Source organism: Protopterus annectens, chromosome 2.part0 (assembly GCF_019279795.1).
Source record: "Protopterus annectens isolate FY-2018-M chromosome 2.part0, PAN1.0, whole genome shotgun sequence".
NCBI lineage: Eukaryota > Metazoa > Chordata > Ceratodontiformes > Protopteridae > Protopterus > Protopterus annectens.
Window position 1 is genome coordinate 124,479,790 of NC_056728.1, and position 26,227 is coordinate 124,506,016.

A 26,227-nucleotide genomic window follows, 5' to 3' on the forward strand; every position below is an offset into this window, starting at 1 on the left:
TTAGTCATAGATGTGGCCTACACTGAAAGATTTTATGCTGTTTGACTTTAAATCATTTGCAGCAATGAAATACGTGTTCTCTAACTTTCTTCTTCTTCTTCTTCTTCTTCTTCCAGAATATGTATACTAAGCTAGTCAAGTCTCTATTTGTTTTTTCGGGATGTCCCAAAACCATTTTTACTGTCCTTCTTGGCACATTCCCCATTCTAAAACACTGCATAGAGTGCTTAGACATAGCCATGGCAGCAAAAGGGGAAAATCAGAAGAAGCTAAATTTGAGATGGAATAGAAGATAGTGGGACAGGCTAACGGCTTCAGATATCTGGAAGGAATGGTTGAAGAGAAGAGAAGGAAAGTCAAAGTAAATTTTATTTTCATTTAGAACTGCACATATGTAGCCTAAACAAAATTTTGTGCATCAGCTCAGTTCTTGAGATTACAAAGGAAAGTGAAACAACACATACAAGCAGAGCAATAAACATAACTAACAAATACAATACCACCCCAATACATGCAAGAAAGAGCGGAGACATTTATCACCACTCATAAACGAATAGAATACCCTCCCCTGAGTTAAATTAACTACCCTTTTTAAAGTAATACAAAACACACTACATATTGAAATGCCTAAGTTATTTGTCTAATATTGCACTTGAGTCAGTTAAATAATACTGACCATGGAAATAATAAAATAAATATTGCACTTACTTGGAATATATGTAAGTATATTTTGCACAAATAAATAAAAATTGACTTATTAAGTGTCCAGACCCCTGGGACTAGTGCCTGAGTTCAGAAGTATAATCACTGCAGGGTAGAAACTGTTACTGAAACTTGTAGTCCTGCAGCGGATGCAGCGAACTGTCCTGCCCGATGCCAGATGTTTAAACAGTCCATGCACAGGATGCGTGTTGTCCTGTATTATCTTGGTGGCCTTTTGGATGCTTCTTGCAGAATACAGATGTTACATCAATGGAAGACTGGAACCTGTTACCTTCTCTGCAGCCAACACCACTCTTTGTAGCACCTTTGTTTCTATAACTTTGCAGCTTCCAAACCACACTGTGCAGTTGCAGGTGAGGATGCTCTCTATTGCACCTCGATAGAAGGTGAGAGAATATGAAGAGGAAGCTTAGCTTTTTTCAGCCTTCTTAAAAAGTGGAGGCATTGGTGCACTTTCTTGACCAGTTGGCTGATGTTTCCAGATGATGAGAAATCCTCTAATATATGTACACCCAGGAATTTTGTACTCTTAACCCTCTCCACAGTCTCACCATTGATCCTAAGATTTGGGTGGTTTGTTCTCCTTTTCCTGAAGTCGATGATAATGTCTTTGGTCTTGCTTACATTCAGGTCAGGGTTGTTCCCCTCACACCAACTCATCAGAGAATCCACCCCCTGTCTGTACTCCCTTTCATCCTCCTTTGTGATGAGCCCCGCGACTGTGGTGTCATTAACAAACTTGATATGATTGGACATGTGCTTAGCATAGCAGTCATGGTTCAGGATGGTGAATAACAGTCTGAATAAAAATAATAAAAGTCTGAATGAAGAGGTGAAAGCTAGAATCAGAGAGGCTGCAGCCAACTGTCAATACCTTGAGATAGAAGGGAAAGTAGTAGAACAGGCTAATAGTTTCAGGTATCTGGAAGGGATGGTTGAAGAGAAGAGAAGTCTGAAAGAGGAGGTCAAAGGTAGAATCAGAGAGGCTGCAGCCAACTGGCACATAATGTGAGAGGTACTGTGTGACAGAAAAAATGTCAAAGAAGCTAAAATGTAAGGTGTTCAAAACAGTGGTGTGACCAGTACTTCTGCATGGCACAGACACCTGGGCACTGAAGACAGAACAGCTGAGGAAGCTAGAGATGATGGAGATGAAGTGCCTGAGATGGGTGGTAGGATGTACACTGTGGGACAGACAAAGAAACAATGACATTAAAGCAGAAGTCAAAGTAGTTCTAAATGCAGAAAAGGTCAAGGAAAACAAATTATGGTGGTCTAGGCACATACACAGGAAAGCAGAAGGTGATTTTTTGGAGTAGATTTGGAGATACAGGAAAAAGGCAAGAGGAAGTAAGGCTATCCAGCAGTGATTGATGGATTATGTAAAGGAAGGCGTGTGACAGTCTGGCATGATTGTCAAAGACGGTACTAAATCACTAAATCAGACAATGTGACCTAGAAAAACTAGAATCATGCTACAATAAAATAGCCAAGTTTGCTACTAACTCAACCTATAGAGCCCATCACTGTGCTGTACTAAAAGAACTAAAATGGCTTGAGCTACCATAGCTACTTAACTATCACCAAATGGGCACAGCCTACAATATTCTCAAATATCCTGAAAAAAAGCCCTCATTATCCAACCTGCTTACTGTCTATACTGCAAACAGGTACCTAATATCCAGTGAAAAATCTCTCCTCTCCATCACCAAGGCTAACAATAATGCAGAAAAAGTGCTTTACTCCCACACCGTTGCCAGAAATTGGAACTCTCTTCCCCTATCCGTGTCCACTGCCCCCTCCACATCCATATTCAAAAACTCCCTTAAATCGCACCTTCTTAGTACCTGGTTATGCCCTTGTATCACATAATCCTACCCATACTACTATTAACTCCCCAAACTCCTCTCTGATCACATGCTGGATCTCTGATCCCCTGTAGGCTTAGTCATCTGAAAGGGTACTTTTAACTCTAGAATCTTACTTGATATATTTTCTTCTGTTACCAATGTATAACTGACATTGTCTTTTACCTATGTTCTATATCTTCTTTTATCTAGAGTGTTTTATTAATTTCTTGTTATATTACTATGCTCAGTATACATGATGTAACCTGTTTTGTGTATTATGCTGGATGTACTATATTTGTATAACTTGATGCTGGAGCTTTTCTCCCCAGGCCTCCGCTGAAAATGGACCTGGTCCAGTCGAAATTTCCTGGTTAACAAATGTAAAATAAATAAATAAATCGAGGGAGATGGTGACAGTTAATATAGTAGAAAAAATGGGAGAAAGAGAGTTGATGATGATGATGATGATAATGTTGATGATGATGATGGTGATTCTGGAGTTGAATACTCTTGATATATAGCTTGTCAACTCATGTTGTTCCATGCATACAGTTTAAAGAGCGGTATATGTTACACAGGTTTTAAGTAAATCCACCTCTGCATGTCTGCCCAGCTGTACCACACCAGTACAGTAGTCCCACATTTCTTTTCTTCAAAGTCCTCTACCTCAACATGTTTTGTGCTGAGCTAAAACTGTCACAATCCTGACAATTGTTACAATCTTGTAGGTTATCTAGCAGTCTTCTTTGTGGAATGTACCTATCTTTGTATTTCACTTGATAATATGCTCATTTCATTTTGGATTTAATATAAAAAATCATCACTTATTACTTGAAAACCTTGTTCTTGTAGTACTGTATTTTCTATCACTGTCAGTGATGAGTCACCATTCCACCTCAAAACCACAGCTTGCCATCATTCTTTATACATCTGCTCTTTCTTTTACAGTCATTATATGTACCTGCTTACATATTTTCTTAGCATTGCCTTTCTCCCCGCGTTTCTAACCCAAAGTCAGTCCAGGGCCTTGACAAAATACAGTGTAGGCTAATTTACTAGGCAGTCACTTGTTGTAGTGCTCATTGGAATTAGTTTTATAGGATCTGCTTTAGACAAACCAAAGCCAATATCCATCTTGAAATCCGTACTTTTCCAAAGAGGTTACCAGACTCACTTATTTGTTTTTCATGTTTAGTTATTTGTATTTTTTTTTTTTTTTACCTGAGAAAAGCATGGACCTTTCCCTTTTTCAGATTCAGCCCGGGAGTGCTGTCTGGTTATGTGATTTACTCAGGGTCGTACAGTTAGGCAATGGAGGCTGAAGGAATCAAACCTGGGCCACTGGACTGCAAGACACAGCTTGTTAACAGCTCCTTACTCCTCTGCTCCAACTGCCTGACTTTCAGGAATGATTCTATTACCTTAATTTTAGTTGGTGTGCAGCTGAAAGGCGTGCAGTATCATGACATGAAACCTTTAATGATTGTTATCCAAACTACAGTTACTATTACTTAAAAATGTAAAAATATAGATGTTTACATTTTACCTAAGTTGCAGCAACATCCACTTGTCTTATATGAATAAATAAAGTGTGAAGTCATATCTCGCTATGTGAAGGTGCAGGTGGTTGTGTTTCCATGAAGAAGCACTTTTTCAGTTTTTGTTCTTTTTGGACTAGATAGATGGAATGCAGTCTTCTGTACCACAGTTTATCCTTGGATATTCTCCAGGTCTGTCCTTTGGTCTTTCATTGTCAATAAATACAGAATGAGTATTCTGGTCCAGTGCCACAATCTGGTGTCAAGAAAAGTACTGAACGTTTAAGCAAACAGTTTTCTAAACCTCAGCCATCCTTATGCGAATAGTCTGCATTTAATTCTGTCTGTATTAGTTAGTGAGTCTGTCTTCAGAACCCATGTTCCATCTATTTCCCTACATATGCTAATCATTGCATTTGTTCTCCACTTCCAGACCAGCTGTACCTTATCCTAAACAGCAAGCTTCCATCTTTCTGCTAACCAAAATAATTTAAAAAGTAAATGTAAGCTTTTATTTGGCATCCCATCGTCTCAGCATATGGCAATATGTTCTGATTTATGCCAGGTGGATTTATTTTCTTTCTTTTTTTCTGTCATAAGGAATTTCTCCTTGCATACTTTTGTGGAGCTGACGCAGAGCTGCAGAATGAAGTAAGGCACTGTCTTTGAAGAGTCTGCTTCAAATTGTAAGTTAAACATACTTATTCTGAGTTTTCAGGCCCTGAAGCTATAGTAGTAGTAGAAGGAAGAGGTACAAAGTGCCAAGTATTTTTCCATACATAACATATAGCACATTAGGGAGTGTAGGGTACCATTAATGATATGCCTTATATAGGGGTACATGAAGCAATTCTGCAGAGCAGTGGTGCAGAAAAAAAGGTTATTTAACAAGCAAAACTTACATATTAAGGTGTAAACGTATGTAAAGTAGCATAATAAGGCTTACACTGAACTGGCTTTGTTTCACTGTTAATATTTTAGGTGAGAAATGGGAGTGACAGCAGTGCTCCTCTGATCGGCAAGTACTGTGGCAGTGCACTACCAAATCCCATATTCCCCAAAAATCATATTTTGTACATGCGCTTTAAAAGTGACTTTAGTTCTGCACGTAATGGATTTGAGATTACTTGGACTTCGTCATCACATGGTAAGTCAAATAAATCTCAAAATATTGCCTTACAGCATACAGTGGATTGAAAACTTTTAGATTCTAAGGTGAAACTAATTTTTGTCATATGCAAAGGCCCAGAATTTTACATAATACCGTCAATGAGAATGTCTTAGTTATAAGCTTATTATGATAGATTGTTCTTGCAGTTTACATAGGAAAGAAATATTCAAATGTTCTGCTGAATCATTTTACTTAAAAAGAAATTGTACACACAATAGAAAATAATAATAGCCTGATAACTGTGAAACAGAAAATTATCTGATAATCCTTATGTGGTCAGATCTTATGTTCTTTGACAAAGGTTACTGCAGTCAAGTCTTCTTCCTTGGCCCAAAGTTCAGAAACCTCTGAAGTAATTAAATTAGTAGTGCAAAGTGGGAAGTCATGCATAAGAAAGGAGCTTTCTATCAACATTTTTGAAAGTAGCCGTATCAAATACTTTTCATGGTCTGGCATAATTTTTGATGGAATGACTTTTACCAGAAAAGAAACCAAAAATAATAATAACTACCAGGATGGCCACTGATGCAGGGTTAAGTGTTCAGCCTGCAGTGCATGATTTCTGGTTCTAGTAACAAGCTGCATGTTAGATGGACAGCCAGGATGAGGAAGGGAGTAAATGAACACGTTGATTAGCTTTCTTCAATGAGGAAAGATATGAGTGACTGTGGTCCTCACTCCTGTTTTACTCACACCTCTAAAAGAAATGAAAAAACTGTCTTGGGAAATGTGAAAGGAATTGGGGCCTTGGTACCTCATAGTGGATGCAGGCTAGGATCCAAGCCTGAGTCGGCCTTCTGGTAAAAAATCATTGCCTGCTTCTGGGAAAAGGACAGTTGTAAATTAAGGGAAGTACTGCTAGGACCACTGTGTAATTACATGACCTCTTGCCACCCTGACTCACACTTGTGTTAACATACCTGGTGTGGTACTGATCACAAAAAATGCAATAAAAAAATATAAAAGTTTTAGTTATAATCCATCCACCCAATCACAACCCTTTTCCCCCATTTTTATACATGGGGTTGAGTGACACTTCATCAAGATATATCAAAAATTAAAACAAATTCTAGACACAGAACATTCAATAATGCAGGCTGGCAATATTATAAGTATTAAATATGAAGAGAAATACATCTTGTAGTGAATTAGTTCCGTGGCCAAAAATGTGAAATTTTATGAAAATTATGTGTTTTTTTCAATTCTCAGACAGTCCAAATTCAGGATTTACTGGTATCCCCCTACAAAAACAAACCCCTCAAAAATCAAAAATCAAAAATCAGTATCCCTGCATATATATAATATCTATAGTTACCTGAACAAATAATTCTGATGCCCGCAAAAATATAAAAAGGGATTCCTATTTGTTATGGCAACAAACAAAATCTCTGGATGAAAGTATGATGTGTCTGTTATATGTAATAATTCTTGTGATGCATGGTACATATTATTTTTCTGCAAAGCCACATATGTTGAAAGTGCCCTGTACTGCCTGATATACAAATCAGCACAATGTACTGTATTTGGGAAATGTAATACTACATTTTAGTAATGTGGCAATGTTAGTTGTTAAAGAACATTTCAAAAGTTGAAAAAGGCAGAAAATGTATGCGATAGCAAGAAATAAGAACCAAGGAAAGAGACAGGCTAATGAATGAAGGGGAAGGCAGGCTGTACTGTGTAGATGTTTATGAGAGTAAAGAAGCTTCGCCAATAGTAGATCTGAATGATGGAGTGGAGAGGATATGTCTCTGAGGATGATGAAAATGAAAAGCAAAACTGGATGCAAAGAGGAGAAAATTAAAATAGATGACTCAGATCTACAATTAAAGCAAAACGCAAACAATGTTATAAGCAGTGGGTAATATACAGAAGGACTGAAACTGAATGAGCATTAACATTAAAATAAGAAGGTAACAGCAGGTTGTCCAGCATGCCAAGGTAAGGGGATGGAAAGATGAAAAGATACTTCATCTTTCTTTTCTTCCTACTTTGCCTAACTTGTGTAACTAATAGCCCACCTACAGATGAGTGTGTCCATTCTTCCCAACCATCAGTAGCCATTAGAAAGTATAGTTGTGTACACTTACCATAAATGTAGATGTCCGAGTGTATTCACTGTTGCAGTCATCACATTTGGGTTATCTGCTTGCAGTAGCCCCCAGTCGGCCTGATTATCAAAGTCTTTGGTCCTGCGTCGGCTGTTGTCTCATATTCCAAGATGTCAGGTTGTCAGGGTTATAAAGCATGCAGCAGACACCATTACATCAGTTTTTCTTGCCCCAGATGTCAGGTGCCCCCATAATGGGAAACAATTATATACAAGGTTACACCTCCAACAAAAAATCAAATACACCAAAAAGCTTTAAGCATAGTAAACAAGAATAGAGGTATAGTAAATAGAAGTCAGGAGGCTGGAGGGAGGGTAACCAGTACTGCAACACTGAATACACTTGAACATCTACATTTATGGTAAGTGTTCACAACTATACTATGTTCTTTGTGTTTCACTGTTGCAGTCATCACATTTGGGTAGATTCCCAAAGCTAAGGATGGGAGGAGGTAATTAGCATTAGGACCAGCTAAAAGGCCCTGCAAGACTAGAGTGGCAAAGCCAGCTCTGGATTTAGAAAAAACTGGCAAGTTTTAATGCTTGGCGAAGGTATGTTCAGAACTCCAGGTAGCAGCTTCTAGGATGTTCCTGGTAAGGACACCTCTGAGAAAGGCTGTAGAGGTAGATGCAGCCCTGGCTGAGTCTGGTCTTATCCCCTGTGGGGTAGGTTTTCCATGGTGCTTATAGCAGAAATGAATGCAATGGCCTATCCACTTAAAAATGGTTTGCTTTGAACTGGCCTTCCCCTCTGCCCCTGCAGCAAATGCAACCAGCAGCTGTTCAGATTTCCTGAGAGGTTTGTCCTGTCCAAGTAAAATCTAAGATGTTCATCATGTTTCACTGTTGCAGTCATTACAATTGGGTTATCCTGCTGGCAGGCTATCCGCAGTTGGCCTGAGTTCCAAAGTCTAGTTATAATTAGCGTCGGTTGCTGTCGCCTCCTCCCTGATGTCAGTGCGCCAGGGGTATAAAAGATGCAGATGACACCATTTTCTTCAGTCTTTTTTGCTGGGTGGTGCCCGAAGCAAAAGCAGTTAGCAAGTGCCAGTTGGCTGACTCCTGAAGTTTTCAAATTCGAATTTCAGATCTGAAGTCTTCATTAAAGCTAAGTACCCCATTGGGGAAACTTTTTTCTTGCTCCAGACCGATGTCAGAAAAAGTTAATAACTGTATTTCTTGTGGGAAGCAAATACCTCATAAGGACTTTCATTCTTACTGTCTTCCTTGCCTAGGCCCTGACCATAACGTTGCTAGTTGTTGGTTTTGTGCCAGATTTAACCAACGCACTATTAAGCGTCGGTACGATTTTGCATTTCATTACTTTGGCAGAAGATTTAATTATATAATGCCGTCGGATCAGCCGACTACCGGAGTTTACAAAAAATGAAAAGAAAAAGAAAAGGACAGGCATCCGAGATCCAAAACCGACGAAGAGGCTTCTTCTAGGCCTATTGCCGGTTCGCCGGTTCTCAGTGAGGCACTTTTGCAGCCCCTGACGCCCACTACCTCAGAGCCACAGGCTGCTTCTGACACCCATGTGGAGCCGACTGGGCCTCTGGAAACTCAAGGTATTGGACACTCGGAAACCATTCCCTCAGATGGGTCCTGAGCCGCTGAGCAGGCATCGGCTTCTGAGGGTGTTTTCAGGCCTACACAGTTATATGTAAAACCTACATCAGCTATAAAGGCAAAGACTAAAGCAGCTCTAAAGACAAAGAAACAAATGCAGCATTCACCTGGACAGGCCTCCATGCCTAAAAACAGATGCTTAAAATGTCCAAAGACCTTATTTCTTTGATCAGGGGTTCCCATCCCCCTCCTGAAAAGAGGCCTAGGCAAGAGTTAGAATATGAATCTTCAGACCAGGTTTCCATTTCCTCTGATTCCTCCTCTGAACAAGATTACTCTATTCCTCCCTATGAGGACTCTGATGCTGAAGAATCTATTCCTTCAGCCTCTCCTCCTGAGGATTATTCTTTTGGGGAAACACTGCATACTATAAGGGAGCATTTTCACTGGGAGAGCCAAGACTACTCAGAATCCAAGAAAAGGCTCAGAGATTTCCTTTTATTGCCCCGGCTCAGGCCCCTGGCTATTCCGCCTGTTTTAGACATTGTAGATGATGTATTTTCAGAGTCCAGTTTTTCTCCAGACTCTTTACCACCAGCTCAGGTTAAGCCAGACAGATACTACAGGGTTCCTGATTCACATAAATTTCTCTATAAGAACCCTGCAGCAGACCTGAAACCATCTCACAGGGTCCCAAAGGGGTCAAAGCTTCTACTGCAAAAAACCCTATCCCCTCTGATAGGGATTCTAGAGCTCTAGACAGATGGGGCAAAAAGATTTATACCTCTGCTACCTTGGCTGTAAGAGCCTTAAATTGCCAATTTCATATGCTTAAGTATCAGCAATATCTTATGTCTTTGCTTAAATAGAAAATGCCAGCAAATACAGAATGTGCAGACAAAGAAATGCAGGATTTATTGCATGCAGCTGAACAAGTTGGAAAGCATACTTTGCAATGTGTTTTGATTCTCTTGAGGCCTCCTGCAGGGCCGCTGTTACAGGTTCTGTCATTAAGAGGCATGCTTGGTTAAAAGAACAGAATTTGCCGGATTGTGTTAAAGCAAAACTATTAGATGCTCCTTTACAGCATGATACTTTGTTTGGTGCTAAAGCAGAAGAGGTGTTGAAGAAAATGGAGGACAAAGCTAAATCTATGCAAACAGTCAAGGATTTCTTGCAGGTACAGCCTCCCAGATTTAGTAGGAACTGGCCTACAAAAAAATCGGTCTTTTCCAGCGTCAGATAGACCACAAAGGGGCAGATACAGATGCCCCAGAGGCAGATCACAGCCCCAAGGCTCATACAGGCCTAAGCAATGGGGTGCTTCTACCTCCAAAAGCAGAGAGGAAAAATCACAGCCATACAGAAAGCAGTCTCAATGACTTCCCACTACCAGCAACAAGCACTTATCTTTTGGCAGCCCCTTTGGGAGGAAAACTAGCACTTTTTCCACAAAATTGGCACATGAAAACCCAGGACAAATGGGTTCTAAATATAGTTACACAAGGCTACAGGTTCCACTTTCACACCCTGCCAAGGCAAAACGGTATGCCAGATCTGCCACACAATCAATGGGAAGAGGCACAAAAACAAGTTTCATCCCTCATGGACATGAGGGCCATTCAACAAGTGTCAAAACAAGAGCAGGGACAAGGTTTCTATTCAAGACTGTTCTTGGTACCCAGAAAAGACAAAGCCTGGAGACCTATACTGGACCTATCTATTCTAAACACATATCTGGATATTCCAAAATTCAGGATGTTAGGTAAGAAGGCTTGGCTTGTGACTTTAGATCTAAAGGAGGCATTCCTGCATGTCCCAATCAGACAAAAGTGCAGAAGATACCTCAGATTCAAAGCTGGCTCAATGCACTACCAATTCTCTGCACTGCCCTTTGGCTTATCTATTGTGCCCAGGTTCTTCACAAAGTGCCTGGCACCAGTAATTGCATTTTGCAGACAAAGAGGAATACAAATATATCCTTACTTGGAAGACTGCCTTATTCAAGCGGAGAACAAGGACATTCTACTACAGCATCTGGCATTTGTAAAAAGATTACTGACAAGTCTAGGGTACACAGTAAACGAAAAGAAATCAAAACTCGTACCCTCTCAAGAGATAATATTCCTGGGTGCAGGCTTAAATACAACTGCCCAGATGGCTTATCTCATGCCAGACAAACACAGACAACTGACTATGTATTTCAAAATTTTGGCAACAAAGACCCAGTTATCTGCAAGAAAAATTCTGCAGGCCTTGGGTTTCAGGGCATCCTGCATTCTGCTAATCCCATATGCAAGACTGCGTATGAGGAAAGATCAATGGTATCTATAAAGTGTTTGGACTCAACATTGCCACAGCCTGTAAACAGTTATTACCCTCATTCCCTGCCTGCAACAGCAGTTTCAATGGTGGGCAAAATCCTGTCACCGCAACACGGGGCAGCAATTCACCTTACCCACAGCCAGGTAGACTTTGACAACAGATGCATCAGATTGGGGGGGCCCATATGGCAGGAAAATGTATTCAGGGCACATGGTCCGCAAGTCAAATGCATCTACATATCAATCAAAAAGAGATGCTAGCTGCTCAGAATGCCCTAACAGCCATCAAGGATCAACTTCACCCAGGACAACTACTAATAAAGATGGACAATACTACAGTCATGTGGTACATAAACAAGCAGGGAGGCACACATTCCTACCCCCTCTGCAGGCTAGCCATGAACTTGTGGCACACAGCATTGACTTACCAAGTGCATCTGCAAGCACAATTCCTGTCAGGAAGGAAAAATACCCTGGCAGACGAACTAAGCAGCAACCTCATGGATCCCCATGAGTGGAAATTGGATCCACAAGTCTTCAGCATGATAACAAGGACCTGGGGATGTCTGGACATAGACCTATTTGCCTCCCCTCACAACTACCAACTACAAAGACTCTGCACAAGGACTTATCACAAGCAAGCATGGAAAGTGGATGCACTCTCTTTCTGCTGGAAAAATCTAACAGTATATGCCTTCCCTCCTCTGCCTCTCCTCCCCAAAGTACTCCTCAAGGCCAGACAAGAGAAACCAAAAATGATACTGATTGCCCCAGACTGGACCCACCAGCACTGGTACCAAATCCTAAAGAGCTTGTCTCACTGCCCAGCCTGGACATTACCTCAAATGCCTCACTTATTGACCCAACAAGACAGTCAGATACTGCACAGCCAACTCAAAATCTTAAACCTGGCGGCATGGCAGATAATATAGGCTCTCGAGACACACCTCTCTCTAAAGCAGTGATGGATGTTATTTTGGAGGCCAGGAGGCCTAGCACCAGAAAATCTTATGCAGACAAATGAAAGCACAAGATATTGACACAATTGTTCCAAATATTCCTCAGATTTTACAATACTTAACTGAGATGCTGGACAAAGAACTTTCTTTTTCATCAATTAAAATTAATGCTTCTGCCATTTCAGCTCATTACAATACAGAACCACCTATTTTTTCACACCCCTTACTAAGGCAGTACTTCAGAGGGGCAAAAAACACAAGACCTCCAAGAAGAGCGCCAATACCTGCATGGGACCTCAACTATGTTTTGGAAAAACTCACACTATGTCCGTTTGAGCCAGCCTCTGCAGCTGACAAAAAATTCTTATCCTGGAAAACAGCTCTGCTCCTAGCAATAACCTCCACTAGAAGAGTCTCAGAGTTACAGGCACTCATGGCTGTGGAACCTTTTATCATTTTCCATCCAGACAGGGTTTCGCTGAGGACAAACCCTACATTTATGCCTAAGGTAGTGTCCAGTGTTGCCCTTAATCAAACAATTAATTTGCCTACTTTTTATCCAAACCCACAGAATAAGGGTGAGAGAGTTCTGCATTCCTTGGACATTCACAGATAGTTATGCTTCTACTTGGACAAAACTAAAGCTTTCAGAAAAACTGATCAACTCCTAGTGGAATATGCTGCAGTATCACAAGGAAAGCCTATCTCTAAACAGACTATTTCAAAGTGGATAGGCCATTGCATTTGTTTCTGCTATTCACAGCATGGCAAATCAGTGCCTAAGAACATTAGGCCACACTCAACCAGAGCAGCAGCCCCTTCAGCAGCCTTTCTCAGAGGAGTACCAACCAAAGACATCTTAGAGGCTGCAAAATGGAGTTCAGTGCATACCTTTACAAAGCACTATCACTTACCTCTCTACTCTAAATCCAGGACAGGCTTTGCCACTGCAGTTCTGCAGGGCCTTATAGCCTCTCCTAATCCTATTTAGCTCCAGCCTCCCAACCTTAGCTTTGGGATTCAACCCAATTGTAATGACTGCAACAGTGAAACACGATGAACATAGTACAGTTGTGTACGTACCATAAATGTAGATGTTCTAGTGTATTCAGTGTTGCAGTCCAAGTTACCCCCTATCCATGCCCCCTTTTCTTTGCTGGGATTTATCTGTACTTCTCCATCCTATACAACCTATGTGGTATATTTGCTTGTAGATGAAGGAAAAGTTGTTTTATGTGCATGCATGCTTATTGGCATAAATTAGCCTACCAATTTTGGGGCACCTGACATCTGGGACAAGAAAAACTGAAGAAAATGATGTCGGCTGCATCTTTTATACCCCAGGCGCACTGACGCCAGGGAGGAGGCGACAGCAACCAATGCCAGACCTAGACTTTGGAACTCAGGCCGACTGCAGGTAGCCTTCCAGCAGGATAACCCAATTGTAATGACTGCAACAATGAATACACTCGAACATCTACATTTATGGTAGGTACACAACTGTACATTGTCTGTGCACATCCAAGGAGTGCAGTATTCGTTTCCCTTTGTTCTGTGGATTAAAAAAGAAGGTTGGCAAATGAATAGACTAATTAAGGGCCACACTGGATACCACCTTGGGCATGAAGGAGGGATTGGTCCTGAAGGACACCCTGTCCGCATGAAAGATGATGAAAGGCTCCACTGCCATGAGGGCCTGTAATTCAGACACCCTTCTTGCTGAAGTGATGGCTAGAAGGAAGGCTGTTTTCCAAGAAAGGAATTTCAACTCTGCATTTGCAGCTGGCTCAAAGGGAGGTAGAGTTAGCTTTTCCAATACAAAGGTAAGGTCCTAGGCTGGAGTAGGGGCTCTCCTGGGTGGTCTTACATTTTTGGCCCTTCTGAGGAATTGCTTCAGCAGTGGGTGAGAGAAGAGGGGTGGTTCTGTATTGTAATGAGCTGAAATGGTTGAGGCATGAATTTTGATAGAGGAAAAGGAAAGGCCCTTGTGAAGCAGCTCAGTTAAGTATTGAAGAATCTGAGGTAAATTAAGTGCTGCTGTGCCCATCTCCTGAGTTTGGCTCCAGGAACAGAATCTTTTCCATTTTTCAGCATATGATTTTCTAGTATTAGGCCTCCTTGCCTCCAGAATGACATCCATCACTTGCTTACTGAGGGATGGTAATGGAGAGATCAGGTAATTAGCCAGGCTGCCAGGTTCAGGGTTTGAAGCTGTGGGTGCAGAATCTGGCCCTCCGGCTGGGACAGCAGGGCAGGGGTCTGAGGCAGGTGCCATGCTGCCAGCAGTGACACACTGCACAAGAGGAGGTACCATTGTTGGCATGGCCAGTCTGCTGCAATCAGCATTGTCCTTGGTTTGTCCTGTTTGATCTTTAGTAGTACCTTGGAGAGGAGAGGCAGAGGGGGAAAGGCATCAACTGATAGGTTTTTCCAGGTGAAGAACAGGGCATCCATTTTCCAAGCTTGTTTGTGGGGAGTCCTTGTGCAGAATTTGTCCAATTGGTAGTTCAGGGGGGAGGCAAACAGGTCTATCTCTGGGCTCCTCAATTTGTTTCTCAACATGTTGAATATCTTTGGTTCCAGTTCCACTCATGTGGGTATATGAGATTTCTGCTTAGGTCATCTGCCAGCGTATTTAGCTTTCCTGGCAGGAATTGAGCCTGTAGGTGCACTTTGTAGCTCAAGCCTGTGTTCCACAGAGCCATGGCTAGTCTGCAGAGAGGGTATGAGTGGGTTCCCCCCTGCTTGTTTATTTACCACATAACAGTGGTGTTGTCCGTCTTTACCATTAATTGTCCTGGAAGAATGTGGTCCTTGAAGGCTGTCAGAGCATTCTGTACAGCTAATATTTCTATTTGATTGATATGCAGGTGCATTTGACTTGAGTTCCATTTGCCCTGAATGTACTTCCCTGCCAAGTGAGTCCCCCCTCACGCATAGTCTGATGCGTCTGTTGTTAGGGTTTGGGCAGCAGGGGATAAAGTGAATGGCAGTCCCTTGTTTTAGTGGCAGGCCTCTGCCCACCAAAGGAACTCTATCTGTAGACAAGGTATGATAAGAATCAATAATTCTAGATCCTGAGAATGTTGGCACCATAGGCTTTTTAGATACCATTGTAGTTTCCTCGCATGCAGTCTTGCATATGGAATTAGTAGAATTCAGGAGGATATGAACCCCAGGGCTGCAGTATTTTCCTTGCAGACAGCTGGGTCTTTGTGGCCAGTAGTTTGAAGTAGGCTGTCAAATGAACTTGTTTCTCTGGCGTGAGGTAGGCTATCTGGGAAGTTGTGTTCAAGCTTGCTCCCAGGAATACAATTTGTTGGCAGGGTACAATATGTGATTTCTTTTTGTTTATGGTGTACCCCAGAGAGGTCAGCAATTTCTGTACAAATGCCAGATGATTCAATAGCATGTCCTGGCTTTCTGCCTGAATTAGACAATCGTCCAGATATGGATATATTTGGATATTTCTTTGCCTGAAAAATGCAATGACTGGAGCTAGGCACTTTGTGAATACCCTGGGCGCAGTAGATAGGCCAAAGAGCAGTGCAGAGAACTGATAACGCATGTAGCCTGCTTTGAAGCATGGGTATCTTCTGCAAGATTCCCTTATTGGGATGTGCAGGTAGGCTTCCTTTAAATCCAGTGTTGTCAACCAGGCATCCTTGCCCAGCAAAGGAAGCAGCTGATGAAGAGTTAGCATCCTGAATTTTGGGATCACCAAAAATGTGTTTAGGATAGAGAGGTCCAGGATAGGACACCAGGAGTTGTTTTTTCTGGGCACCAGGAAAAGTCTTCAGTAGAAACCTTGTCCCCTTTCCTCTTCTGGAACAGGTTGAATAGCTCTGATGCTTACGAGAGAGAGAATTTGCATTTGAGCCTCTGCCCACTGATTTGGGGGTAGATCTGTCCAACCGTTTGGTGTTGGTAAGGACTGGAGGTGGAATCTGTATCCTTGGGAAACTATATTTAAAACCCACTTGTCCTGGATAATGAGTACCCAATTTTTTGCCTGCAGGGCAGTCTTTCCCCTTAAAGGAACAGTCAGTTGTGCAGGGCTTGGAAGATTTAAAGTTAAGTCATTGAGACAGTTTACCATAATGGGGAGTCTTACCACTCCCTGCTTTGGAAGTGGGAGCCCCCCACTGCTTAGTCCTGTGAGTACCTTGGGACTGAAGCCTGGGTGTCCTGTTGGTTCTGGGTTTGGACTTAGAAGGGCTAGAAGAGGCAGGAAAGGACCAATTTGTATAAGGCCAATGCCTACTAAATCTGGGAAGCTGTACTTGCAGGAAATCTTTAACAGTTTTCATAGCTTTAGCTTTTTCCTCCATCTTTTTAAGTGCTTTGTCTGCATTATTGCCAAACAGGCGGTCTTGGTTGAAGGGAGCATCCAGAAATTTAGCTTTAACATGATCTGGCAAACGTTGCTGCTTAAGCCAAGCATGCCTTCTAAGTACAGACCCAGTCACAGCAGCCCTGCAAAATGCCTCCAGTGAATCAAAACTACACTGCAAAGTATGTTTCCCAACTTGTTCAGCAGAATGCATTAAATCCTGTAAATCTTTATTTTCAGCACAGTCAGAAATCCGCATCATTTTCTGTTTAAGCAATCCAATAATATGCTGCTGATATTTTAACATATGAAACTGTCAGTTTAAGGCCCTAATGGCCAAGGTTGCAGAGGTGTATACCTTCTTACCCCATCTATTAAGCACCCTGGAATCTCTATCAGAGAGGGTAGGAATTTTGGCAGTAGTAGCCTTAATGCTCTTGGGTCCCTGTGAAATGGTCTCAGGATCCGCAGTAGGATTTTTAAAAAGGAACTTGTGAGAGTCAGAAACCCTGTAATATCTATCAGGTTTTCTGGGAGCAGGAGGTAAAGAGTCAGGGGCCAAGCTAGATTCCGAGAAGGCATCATCAACAATGTCCAGTACAGGGGGGATAGCTAAAGGCCTATGTTGGGGCAGGAGTAAGAAATCCCTAAGCCTCTTTTTAGAGTAAGAGTAATCCTGGTTTTCCCAGCGAAAATGCTCCCTAAGAGTATGCAAGGTTTCACCAAAAGAAAAATCCTCTGGAGGGGAAGCAGAGGGAATAGAGTCCTCTGCATCAGAATCCTCATAGGTAGATAAGGGTAAATCCTGGTCATCAGAGGAAACAGAAATTTCAGAATCCTGATCAGAAGAATCATAAGGAAACTCAGTCCTAGGTCTCTTAGAGGGGGAAGGGTGGCTTCCCCTGATTAGAGTAATAAGGTCTTCAGCCATTCTTATCATTTGTTTTTTAGGCATAGAGGCCTGACGATGCGGTCTGGGCATTGGTTTTCTAGACATGGATCGAGTTTTCGGCCTTGAAGAAGAAGATGGCATTGGTTTAATATGCAAGACAGTAGGCCTGAATACATCCTAGAAGCCGGTGCCTGCCCAGCAGCTCCGGACCCATCCAAGGTATAGACATCCGCAGGTTCCACAGTTGAAGCATCTCATGGCATACCGGACTCCAAATGGGTCTCAGTAGAGCCCTGCAATCTGAAGTAGTGGGTATCAGGGGCTGCGAAAGTGCCTCACTGAGTACCGGTGAACTGGCGACTAGCTTAGGAGAAGCGTCGTTGGCAGCTTTGGACCTATGTGGTGTGTCTCTGTCTTTATCTTTGCGTTTTTTCAGAATGTCGGTAGTCGGGTGGCTTACCGAAGCCATATCTGGATAATTGAACCGAGTACCAAAATATTTAGAAGTGTAAATAAACCGACGACGAATAGTCCATTGTTTAAATAAGGCATAAAACTGACATCAAGATGCGTCGTGGTCAGGCCCTAAGCAAGGAATGCAGTACGAATGAAAATCTTTATGAGGTATTTGCTTTCCACAAGAAATACAATTATTAACTTTTACTGACATCAGTTTAGAGCAAGAAAAGGTTTCCCCAATGGGGTACTTAGCTTAGTTGAAGTCTTCGGTTCTGAAACTCGAAAACAAAAATTTCAGGAGTCGGCCGACCAGCACTTGCGAACTGCTTCTGCTTCGGGATGCGCAAGGCAAGAAAGACTGGTGTAATGGCGTCGGCTACATGCTTTATACCCCTGACTACCTGACGTCATGAAAGATGAGACAGCAACCGACGCAGGACCTAAGACTTTGATAATCAGGCTGACTGAGGGCTACTGCAAGCAGATAACCCAAATGTGATGACTGCAACAGTGAAACATGAAGAACATCCTCAGGGCTGAAGCTAAGTTACCTATAGTAAGTCAGAAGGCCACACCTTAATTCAAAGGAATGGAGCTAACCTTAAATCCAAAAGTCCTTTATTTGAGCATGATGCATTTTTCCTGCTTGTTCAGCTGTGTAGGAATTGTTAAAGCTTCCTTCTGGTATCCTAAAATGCATAGTGTAGATCCACTACTTTGTTAATTAGTACACTGCATACTAGATAGGCAAATACTGTAGCAAAAATAAAAGGTAGCTTTTTAGACAACATATAAGCAAGCTATGCTCGAGTAACTCAGTGCTTAATAAAATGAAATAGTGCAGCTTGAAAATGGTAATTATCTTTACAATGTACAAACACTCCTCATATGTTCCAAGATATGTCTGGATAGACTATATATTTATTTGTATTGAATGCACAGTTTTTTGTTCATTGTTTAGATCTGTCAGACTTGTCATTCCTTCCACCCATATGTATCACCCTGTTACATATCCATGTATCATCCCGAAAGAAATGAATATTTCCTCCCAGCCATTTTGCAGTATGACCTACAAAGAATCTAAGGAGTAGTGCCATTGCAGAGCTTGGACTTAGCCGTACAGTACTGTCCCCTCCTCAGAATATTTTCACTATGAAAATATTTATCAGACATATAGTTACGTAAGGCACCACACTTGGCACTAACTCTACTGTGGCTAGCCACCTGATTAATATTATTTATATGACTTTAAGTACATGTTTTCTAAATCCAGCTGTCACACAAAACACTAAGCTTATAATGGCTTCATCATTGTCCTTAAAATTATAAGCAAATCAGCAAGAACATGTATCATCTACAATGTGGGTTTTGTCGATGAAAGAAATACCAGCTGAAGGTCGGGGAGTTGTAAGAGCAAAACATTTTGCAGGGTTTGACAGCTGGAAATCTACATACACTGCTAATCTCAGAATTGCTAAGTATGCTTTGTAATGTATAGATTTTCAGTTCACTACTGGTGTAAGGGTTATGACCGTTCTAAAGTCAGAATGATCATCAGCATAACGATTTGTTTAGGTGGGCTTCAAAATGTAGTGTTACCAGAAGGATTCTGATTATTTTAGTTTTTAACTTATAAAGCAGAGGTTAGAGGATTGATGTTCAAATCATATGACATTAGAAACTCACTAAAGGGAACAAGGAAGATGACCAGAGAGACAGATGAGCACCTGCGTTTATCTATTGTGGGTTGTAGGAGGTTGTGAGTCATATAGATAAGCAAACACTCTACAAACAGGCCAAGGTAGTTGACAAGGGCATAAGCATGATTAGTATCTAATCTGAAGTTGGCCTAGGAACTGGCACTAGTAGTAAGTATACTGTTATAATCACATGAACAGAAAAAGGCCAAATAGTGTGTAAAACTTAATGTAGCTCATTCATAACTAACAGCTGTGGAATGTTACTTCTCCAACAGCCTATGTAAGACCTTAGATTCCTGAACAGTTCCTGAAACATCAAGGAAAAAACAACCATTCAAAAGTAATTATATTCTGAACTTCACAGTGCTAATATTCAATGCACTGAAAGTCTTTATATCAGTATGGTAATATATTATAAAACTAAAAATTTAGAATTACATTGCAAGTATCAGTGACAGTTTTCTCTAGTCATTTAAGGTTTCATCAGATATGTCACTGGGTTCTGACAGTATTATAAAATATTGCATTTCTTCTTGAGTGACAGCTAGCATCATTTTGAATGTAGACCATTCTACATAACAGTGAGTGTATATTTTTCTGTCTCCAACCATGGTATTTCACATTATGCCTGAAGAACATGTTGCTTAGTCAGTTATGAAATTATGAATATAAAAATGAAATATATGCATAACAAGTGACAAATAACTAGTGCATATCTCCACTGCAGTGCATCTTTGTTAAACAGACTAATTTTGTTTCTTGCATCTTGCATTTTCACATACTGCTTGTCATTAGCATGTTAGTCACTTGGTTAAGGAAGGCATCTCCAAACAATATGTTGATGGCCTAAGGAGCTGTGGATATGAAATGGAAATATGCTAAAATAGTGGCATAGACTAGAATGAGCTGGACTAGTAAACTTTGTAACAGTGGACAGAAAGCATGCTGTACAGTAACTGGACTTCTAAACTTCTTGTTATATCAGCCTCATAAAAACATAAATATTCTGTACAAAATGAGATGAAAACTACTAGATGAAAATGTAAGTAATTTTTTTTTTTCTTTAGAATGTGGCGGCGTATTGTTTGGAGACCATGGCTCATTCACAAGTCCTGAATACCCAGGAACATATGGAAATAACACAGACTGCGAGTGGAGAATCAGAGCACCTTCAGGTCGTGTGATTACCATCACATTTGTGTTTGTGAGCATTGATGATCCCGGTAACTGTGTGCACAACTACCTGACACTTTACAATGCGCCTGATGCCACCTCACCAGTACGAGGGCCTTACTGTGGCATTGTAAGTGTAAATATGCATTGCTGCCATTGTTTTAACACTTTCCATTTATACATTCATGTCATTGAATGTTCACTGAAACAGTAAATACAGACTTAATTAATTTATGCTATAACATCCTATAAATATATATATATATATATATATATATATATATATATATATATATATATATATATATATATATATATATATATATATATATATATATATATATATATATATATATATATATATATATATATATATATATATATATATATATATATATATATAAAATTGAAGCCCAGTTGTTTGAACTCTGTATAGACAAGTAGTCAATCACAATGTTCTGGCACAACCAATCAAAAGTGTTGCACTTGTTCCTCCACTGGACCTCATGGCAAAGCACACCTGGGAGATTACTGCAAGCTGTGTGGGACATGCATCCTTGTGATACCCATGGTAAAGCCTATCTCAGAGATTCTTAAGTTTGAGGTTCGATCATTTGGCTTCAGTTGGCTGCAGTTTAATAAACTGCAGTTTGATTTTATATATATATATATATATATATATATATATATATATATATATATATATATATATATGTGTGTGTGTGTGTGTGTGTGTATGCATGCAAATTCACATAAATTATACAATTTAATGAGCAAAAATCTAACATGCTGTAGTCAAAGTAAATGCTGTCTTACAGAAGTGCTATAGATAACCCTAATAACTCACACAAAAGAGCCACCCCTATTATTAAAACAAAAGCAAATATCTGGCACATATCTTAGGAGGCAGGAGGAGTACCTGCAGACTACAGTTTATATCTTAGGAAGTAATGATCTGGAAGGTCGTTCTGTTAATAAGGACCTACTCGTGAAGGGCAGATCTGCGCATATATTGCAGACTGCCGATACTTTTGTGAGATGATAAAGTACATCCTGTTTTAAGAGTCACTATTCCAATAATCAACACTAGGAGTGTCACTCCTGCTGTTTTGCTCACACCTGAAGTGGCTGTAAAATCAGAGTGGGAAAACCAGTATGATTGGAGATGTATCAGAGATACAATTTAACTCAATCCCACGTTCTGTGCAGCCCACGTTACACCCAGCATTTACACTGTATCTTTTACTAGTATCAGTGGCATTAGCATTTCTCTCTCTTAGCACTGTTTACCACTGTTTGGAATCATGTAGTTTTAATACTGTCAGTTTCAATGCAGGAAACTGAATCATAGCAGTCTCACTGCATAAACATTTAAGGGAATCTAGTATTCAGTCATTTTGCAGAAAGCTTTCATTCAATGTACCTGCTGCAGTTGTCTGATTACATTTTTGTCCTGTTTGGGGTATCATGTTTTATGACTTCTAAACTGCATATTTATAACATGGGAACTGTGATTGCAGATTGGCCTTTGTTTCTTTTGACGCACATTGCAGTGAATGGAGAGGAGGATGAATTTTTGAACGAGGTAGTTCACTGTGTTCATCAGTGGATCTGTTGCTGTAGCATAAAGCTATAACTGATGAATCTTGCCAGGGATTGGATGTCCGGCCAATATGCAGAAGGTTTTGGGCACCTTCCTTGTGCAACGTATGTCTGTTAGAACATGAAAGTGCTGGTATAAAAGGGAATGCACAGATGTCAAAATTTCAAAACTTTCTTACCATTGACAGATGTCTCTTCTGTACTTTAACTTTCAGTTTTGATGGCCAAATTATACTTCAGCTTTCTGGGCAGATAAATGCCCCTCTGGGTACATTCCTTTAAATTTTTTTGACAAAACATTGTAGGCAATCTTTTGTTTTATGTCTAACAGAAGAGGAAAATGTATCTGTAGTCAGCAGATCCCCTATAATGACTCCCACACAGCATGTCTGTTTTGTCCGGGGGAGTTTAATGATGTCCATTCTTGCAATATTCATCTTTCATTTACAACCAAGGCTATCTGCAGTTGGCTAAACAGCCATAATATTAGTGACCCAAAGCCCTCACTCAGTTCTCCATGGCTACAGTCTCAAAAGGTCGTGTCCCCCTTCAGGCAAGTAAACAGAAGAGAACCAGTAGAAACAATTCAGAAGGAACACAGGCTTTCACCTCATTTTTCTAGCCTGGGACTGATAAATCCTCTGGGGCCACCATGGAGTCCTTGGGCCTTCAGTCCAGTCTTCTGAAATCCTTTGGTGTTGCTCCATGGGAAGTCACACTAGGTTCAGAGTTAAGCAAACTCATTAAGACTGGACGTTATGCTACTACTGAGAAGACAGAACATCATTTTCTTTTGTCTGAAGATCTGGATAGCATACCTCAGGTCTTAACAAGAAAGGAGGTAACAGGCTCCAACATGGAGGTCCAGATGGTTTATACATCCAAAACTATAAAGCTGGACATTCCCAAAAGAAATCTCAGAAGACAAAGCACCTTTCTCCCCTTTCCACTCAATCCAATGTTAAGGGTTCTCAAAAGGAGTGGTATAAATTTGCAAAAGGATTGTTTAGAGCTTTCAGTTTTTTTGAATTGCTGAACTTAATTCCAAGTGAAAAAGATCCCCTTTTGCCATTTTAGGAAGAGTGTTTTTCAGATTCAGAGAAAGAAGGCATAGATTATGTATCCCATGTCTGCTTTCTAGCCTCAGTTTGAATCAGAATCTGTGGAACAGGTCTTTTCTGATTCTTCTGTTGAGGAGAGTTCTTTCTCAGATACCATTTACAAAATGAAATATGTGTTCAAATGGGAGGAAAAAGTAATCTCAGATATGCAAAAGAGGATTTATGACTTTTTTAATATTGATTTCTCAAACCCCTAGGATTCCAACAAGGATGCTTTTAATTCTGCTTGTTCTTCCCCTAATGCTCATTTCCCAGCAGCTAAGAAGTCTGACAGACTTTGAAAGCTGCCTGAATTACATAGGTACCTTTTTACAAAGTCTCTTACCAAAATCCTGTCTGATTAATGTATTCTCTTCTGTATCACAGGTAACAAGGCGTTCCCTGAAATGCTCCTGTGATGTAGCTGATGCATTCTCTATAGTTGCAGCTTCAGGATCTGTAATGAGGAAGTATGCCTGGCTCAGGTTATACAGTTTGATAGAGGATGTCAAATCCCAAGTTCTTACCTCTCCCAATAGGAAGTGCTTGAAAAAGAGAAAAGAGAGGCAAGATAATACATGGAATAAAACAACTGTTCAGTCATCAGTATCTAAGTGTAGTAGGGCTTATTCTTCCAACCCTGGGTCCTTTTTCAAAGTTCCCTGTAAACCAATGCAGCATAAATCTGTATATCAGCAATACAAAAAGAAATGGCAGGGATACACGGATGCACTAAGAAATGTCCCTCAACAGTCTGCTCAATAAAAGAAGCATACATGTCTATTTAATTAATTCTTCCTTCCCCTCCTTCCACCACAGTCATATCCTCAAAGTAGGAAGTAACCTGTCTCTTGCCCTACTTTCTTGGGAGCAAATAACATTAGATGCTTGGGTGCTAGAAATAATCCAAAATGGTTACAAATGGCAGTGGGAATCCATATGTCCAAAATAAGGAATCCTTCTCCCCCCAGTGAATCATACTGTCTAAAATGTTTGCACAGGGTGTTGTACAGCCTGTTTCCAAGTCCCAGTGGGGAAAGGAGATTTACTCCAGGATTTTTCTAATACCCAAGAAAGAAGTCACCTGAAATAATTGGCCTTAAAGGTTTATTCATTTTTCTAAAAATTCCAGAGTTCAAAATGTTAACCCTACAGTCTGTTTTTCCCTTCTTTCAAATGAGACTTTTCTAGTAACTTTTGATCTGAATGATGCAATACTATCACAACTGTATCCACAGAGTATAGGTATTATTTCATATTTTTTGCATCTGGATTACATTTGCAGTTAACATTTTTAACATTTTGACTCTCCATGGTGCCAAGCTTTTTACAAAATGCCTGGGTCAATTAGTTGCCTTCTGCCAACAACAGGAAATCCACAGCTCTCTGTATCTGGATGTTTGCCTCACCATCTCTCATGATAGTTTATCTACTGCCAGAGAAGGTATCATTCTATCAGTTACAATTCATAGATCTGGCTCACCAATGCTTGCAAAAGAATATCTCAGAATACTGAGAATCTATGACTTCAACTATTCTGTTTCTTTAGCCAGATTACATGAAAAAAATCAAGTGGATCCTGAAATCATTATGGGATCAAAACCAGCATTTGTCATCCTTTCCTCTGCCACTTTTGGAATTTGTCAAGAAAGAACTACTATGGTGAGAAAACCAGATTCAACCAAGCCATACCTCTCAACCTGGAAACATAAAAAATCTGGACAAAGGCCCATGAAAAATAGGTACAAATCAGTATGCTGATTAACATAAAATGTGCATACATAATTATGTAACCACAGCCACTCCAATGGAATTGTAGGATACCAAATTTCAAATGCAAACTGAAGTACAACCAAAATATGGCCCCAGAGTCCCCCTGCAGCCATTCCAATGTCCCATTACCTGGCTATTCTGTCCCATTTACCATAAACACTAATGTGCAGACTGCTTTACTTCTACAATGATTATTTGGATTTTATTTTACATTTTATAGCACAAACACTAATACACATGTGCTAAATAAAGCAATACAATCTCACAATGAAAATAGACATAGCATTAAAACGTCTCTGCCCTTGAAACTCACATTCATTGAAACAACATTGAAACCCACATCCAAAAAAATGCATCTGGCCAGTGGTGGATAAAGTTTACCTTTGGGCTGTTTTCAAATCATAGGCCCCTTGCACATGAAACAAGAAGCATGCATGTGTTCTGTGATACACCTTCCTGATTTTATTAAATTATATTCCTGGTATAATACAGCACACTTGTTAGAGCGAATTTTAAATTTATTGCTTGAACATTTTTTTTCCAGTAAGCAATGAAACAAAATGCATGAACCAATAATGACAAAACTGCCCAGTTCAGAACATTTCCATCATAAAAGTCTACTCAAACTTCTACAATCCACCAGTATCAGTAAATATGCACAATCTCTGCAGTCTGCAGAAGTAAAAGTCGTCTAAATTCCATGTTAGAGATCTGTAACTAGGTTGCTGCTAACAAACAACTTTATAGTTCATTGTTTTGTCTACAAGTAAACTGCCTGTTGCCCTTGAGGAATAAATTGCCTATGTTACATTAAAACATGATAAGCTAGTAATATTTCAATAGAGAATGGATGGCAAACTGATAACAGGTTCATGGTTAATAGGTATCTCAGCCAAAGGAGGACATTCTCAGGACTGCAGTGTCCACCCCCTTTAAAAGTATAACACA

General features: G+C 40.4%; 1 protein-coding gene across 1 annotated transcript in view; it reads left to right on the forward strand.

Moving 5' to 3' along the window:
- The window catches only part of LOC122792709 (cubilin-like), a 3,134,001-nt gene that overhangs the window by 3,060,136 nt on the left and 47,638 nt on the right, over window positions 1-26,227 (forward strand). Inside the window, exons 66-67 of the mRNA XM_044060295.1 lie at window positions 5,093-5,258; window positions 20,699-20,934. Coding sequence (XP_043916230.1) covers window positions 5,093-5,258; window positions 20,699-20,934 — 402 coding nt within the window. The remainder of the gene's footprint in view (window positions 1-5,092; window positions 5,259-20,698; window positions 20,935-26,227) is intronic.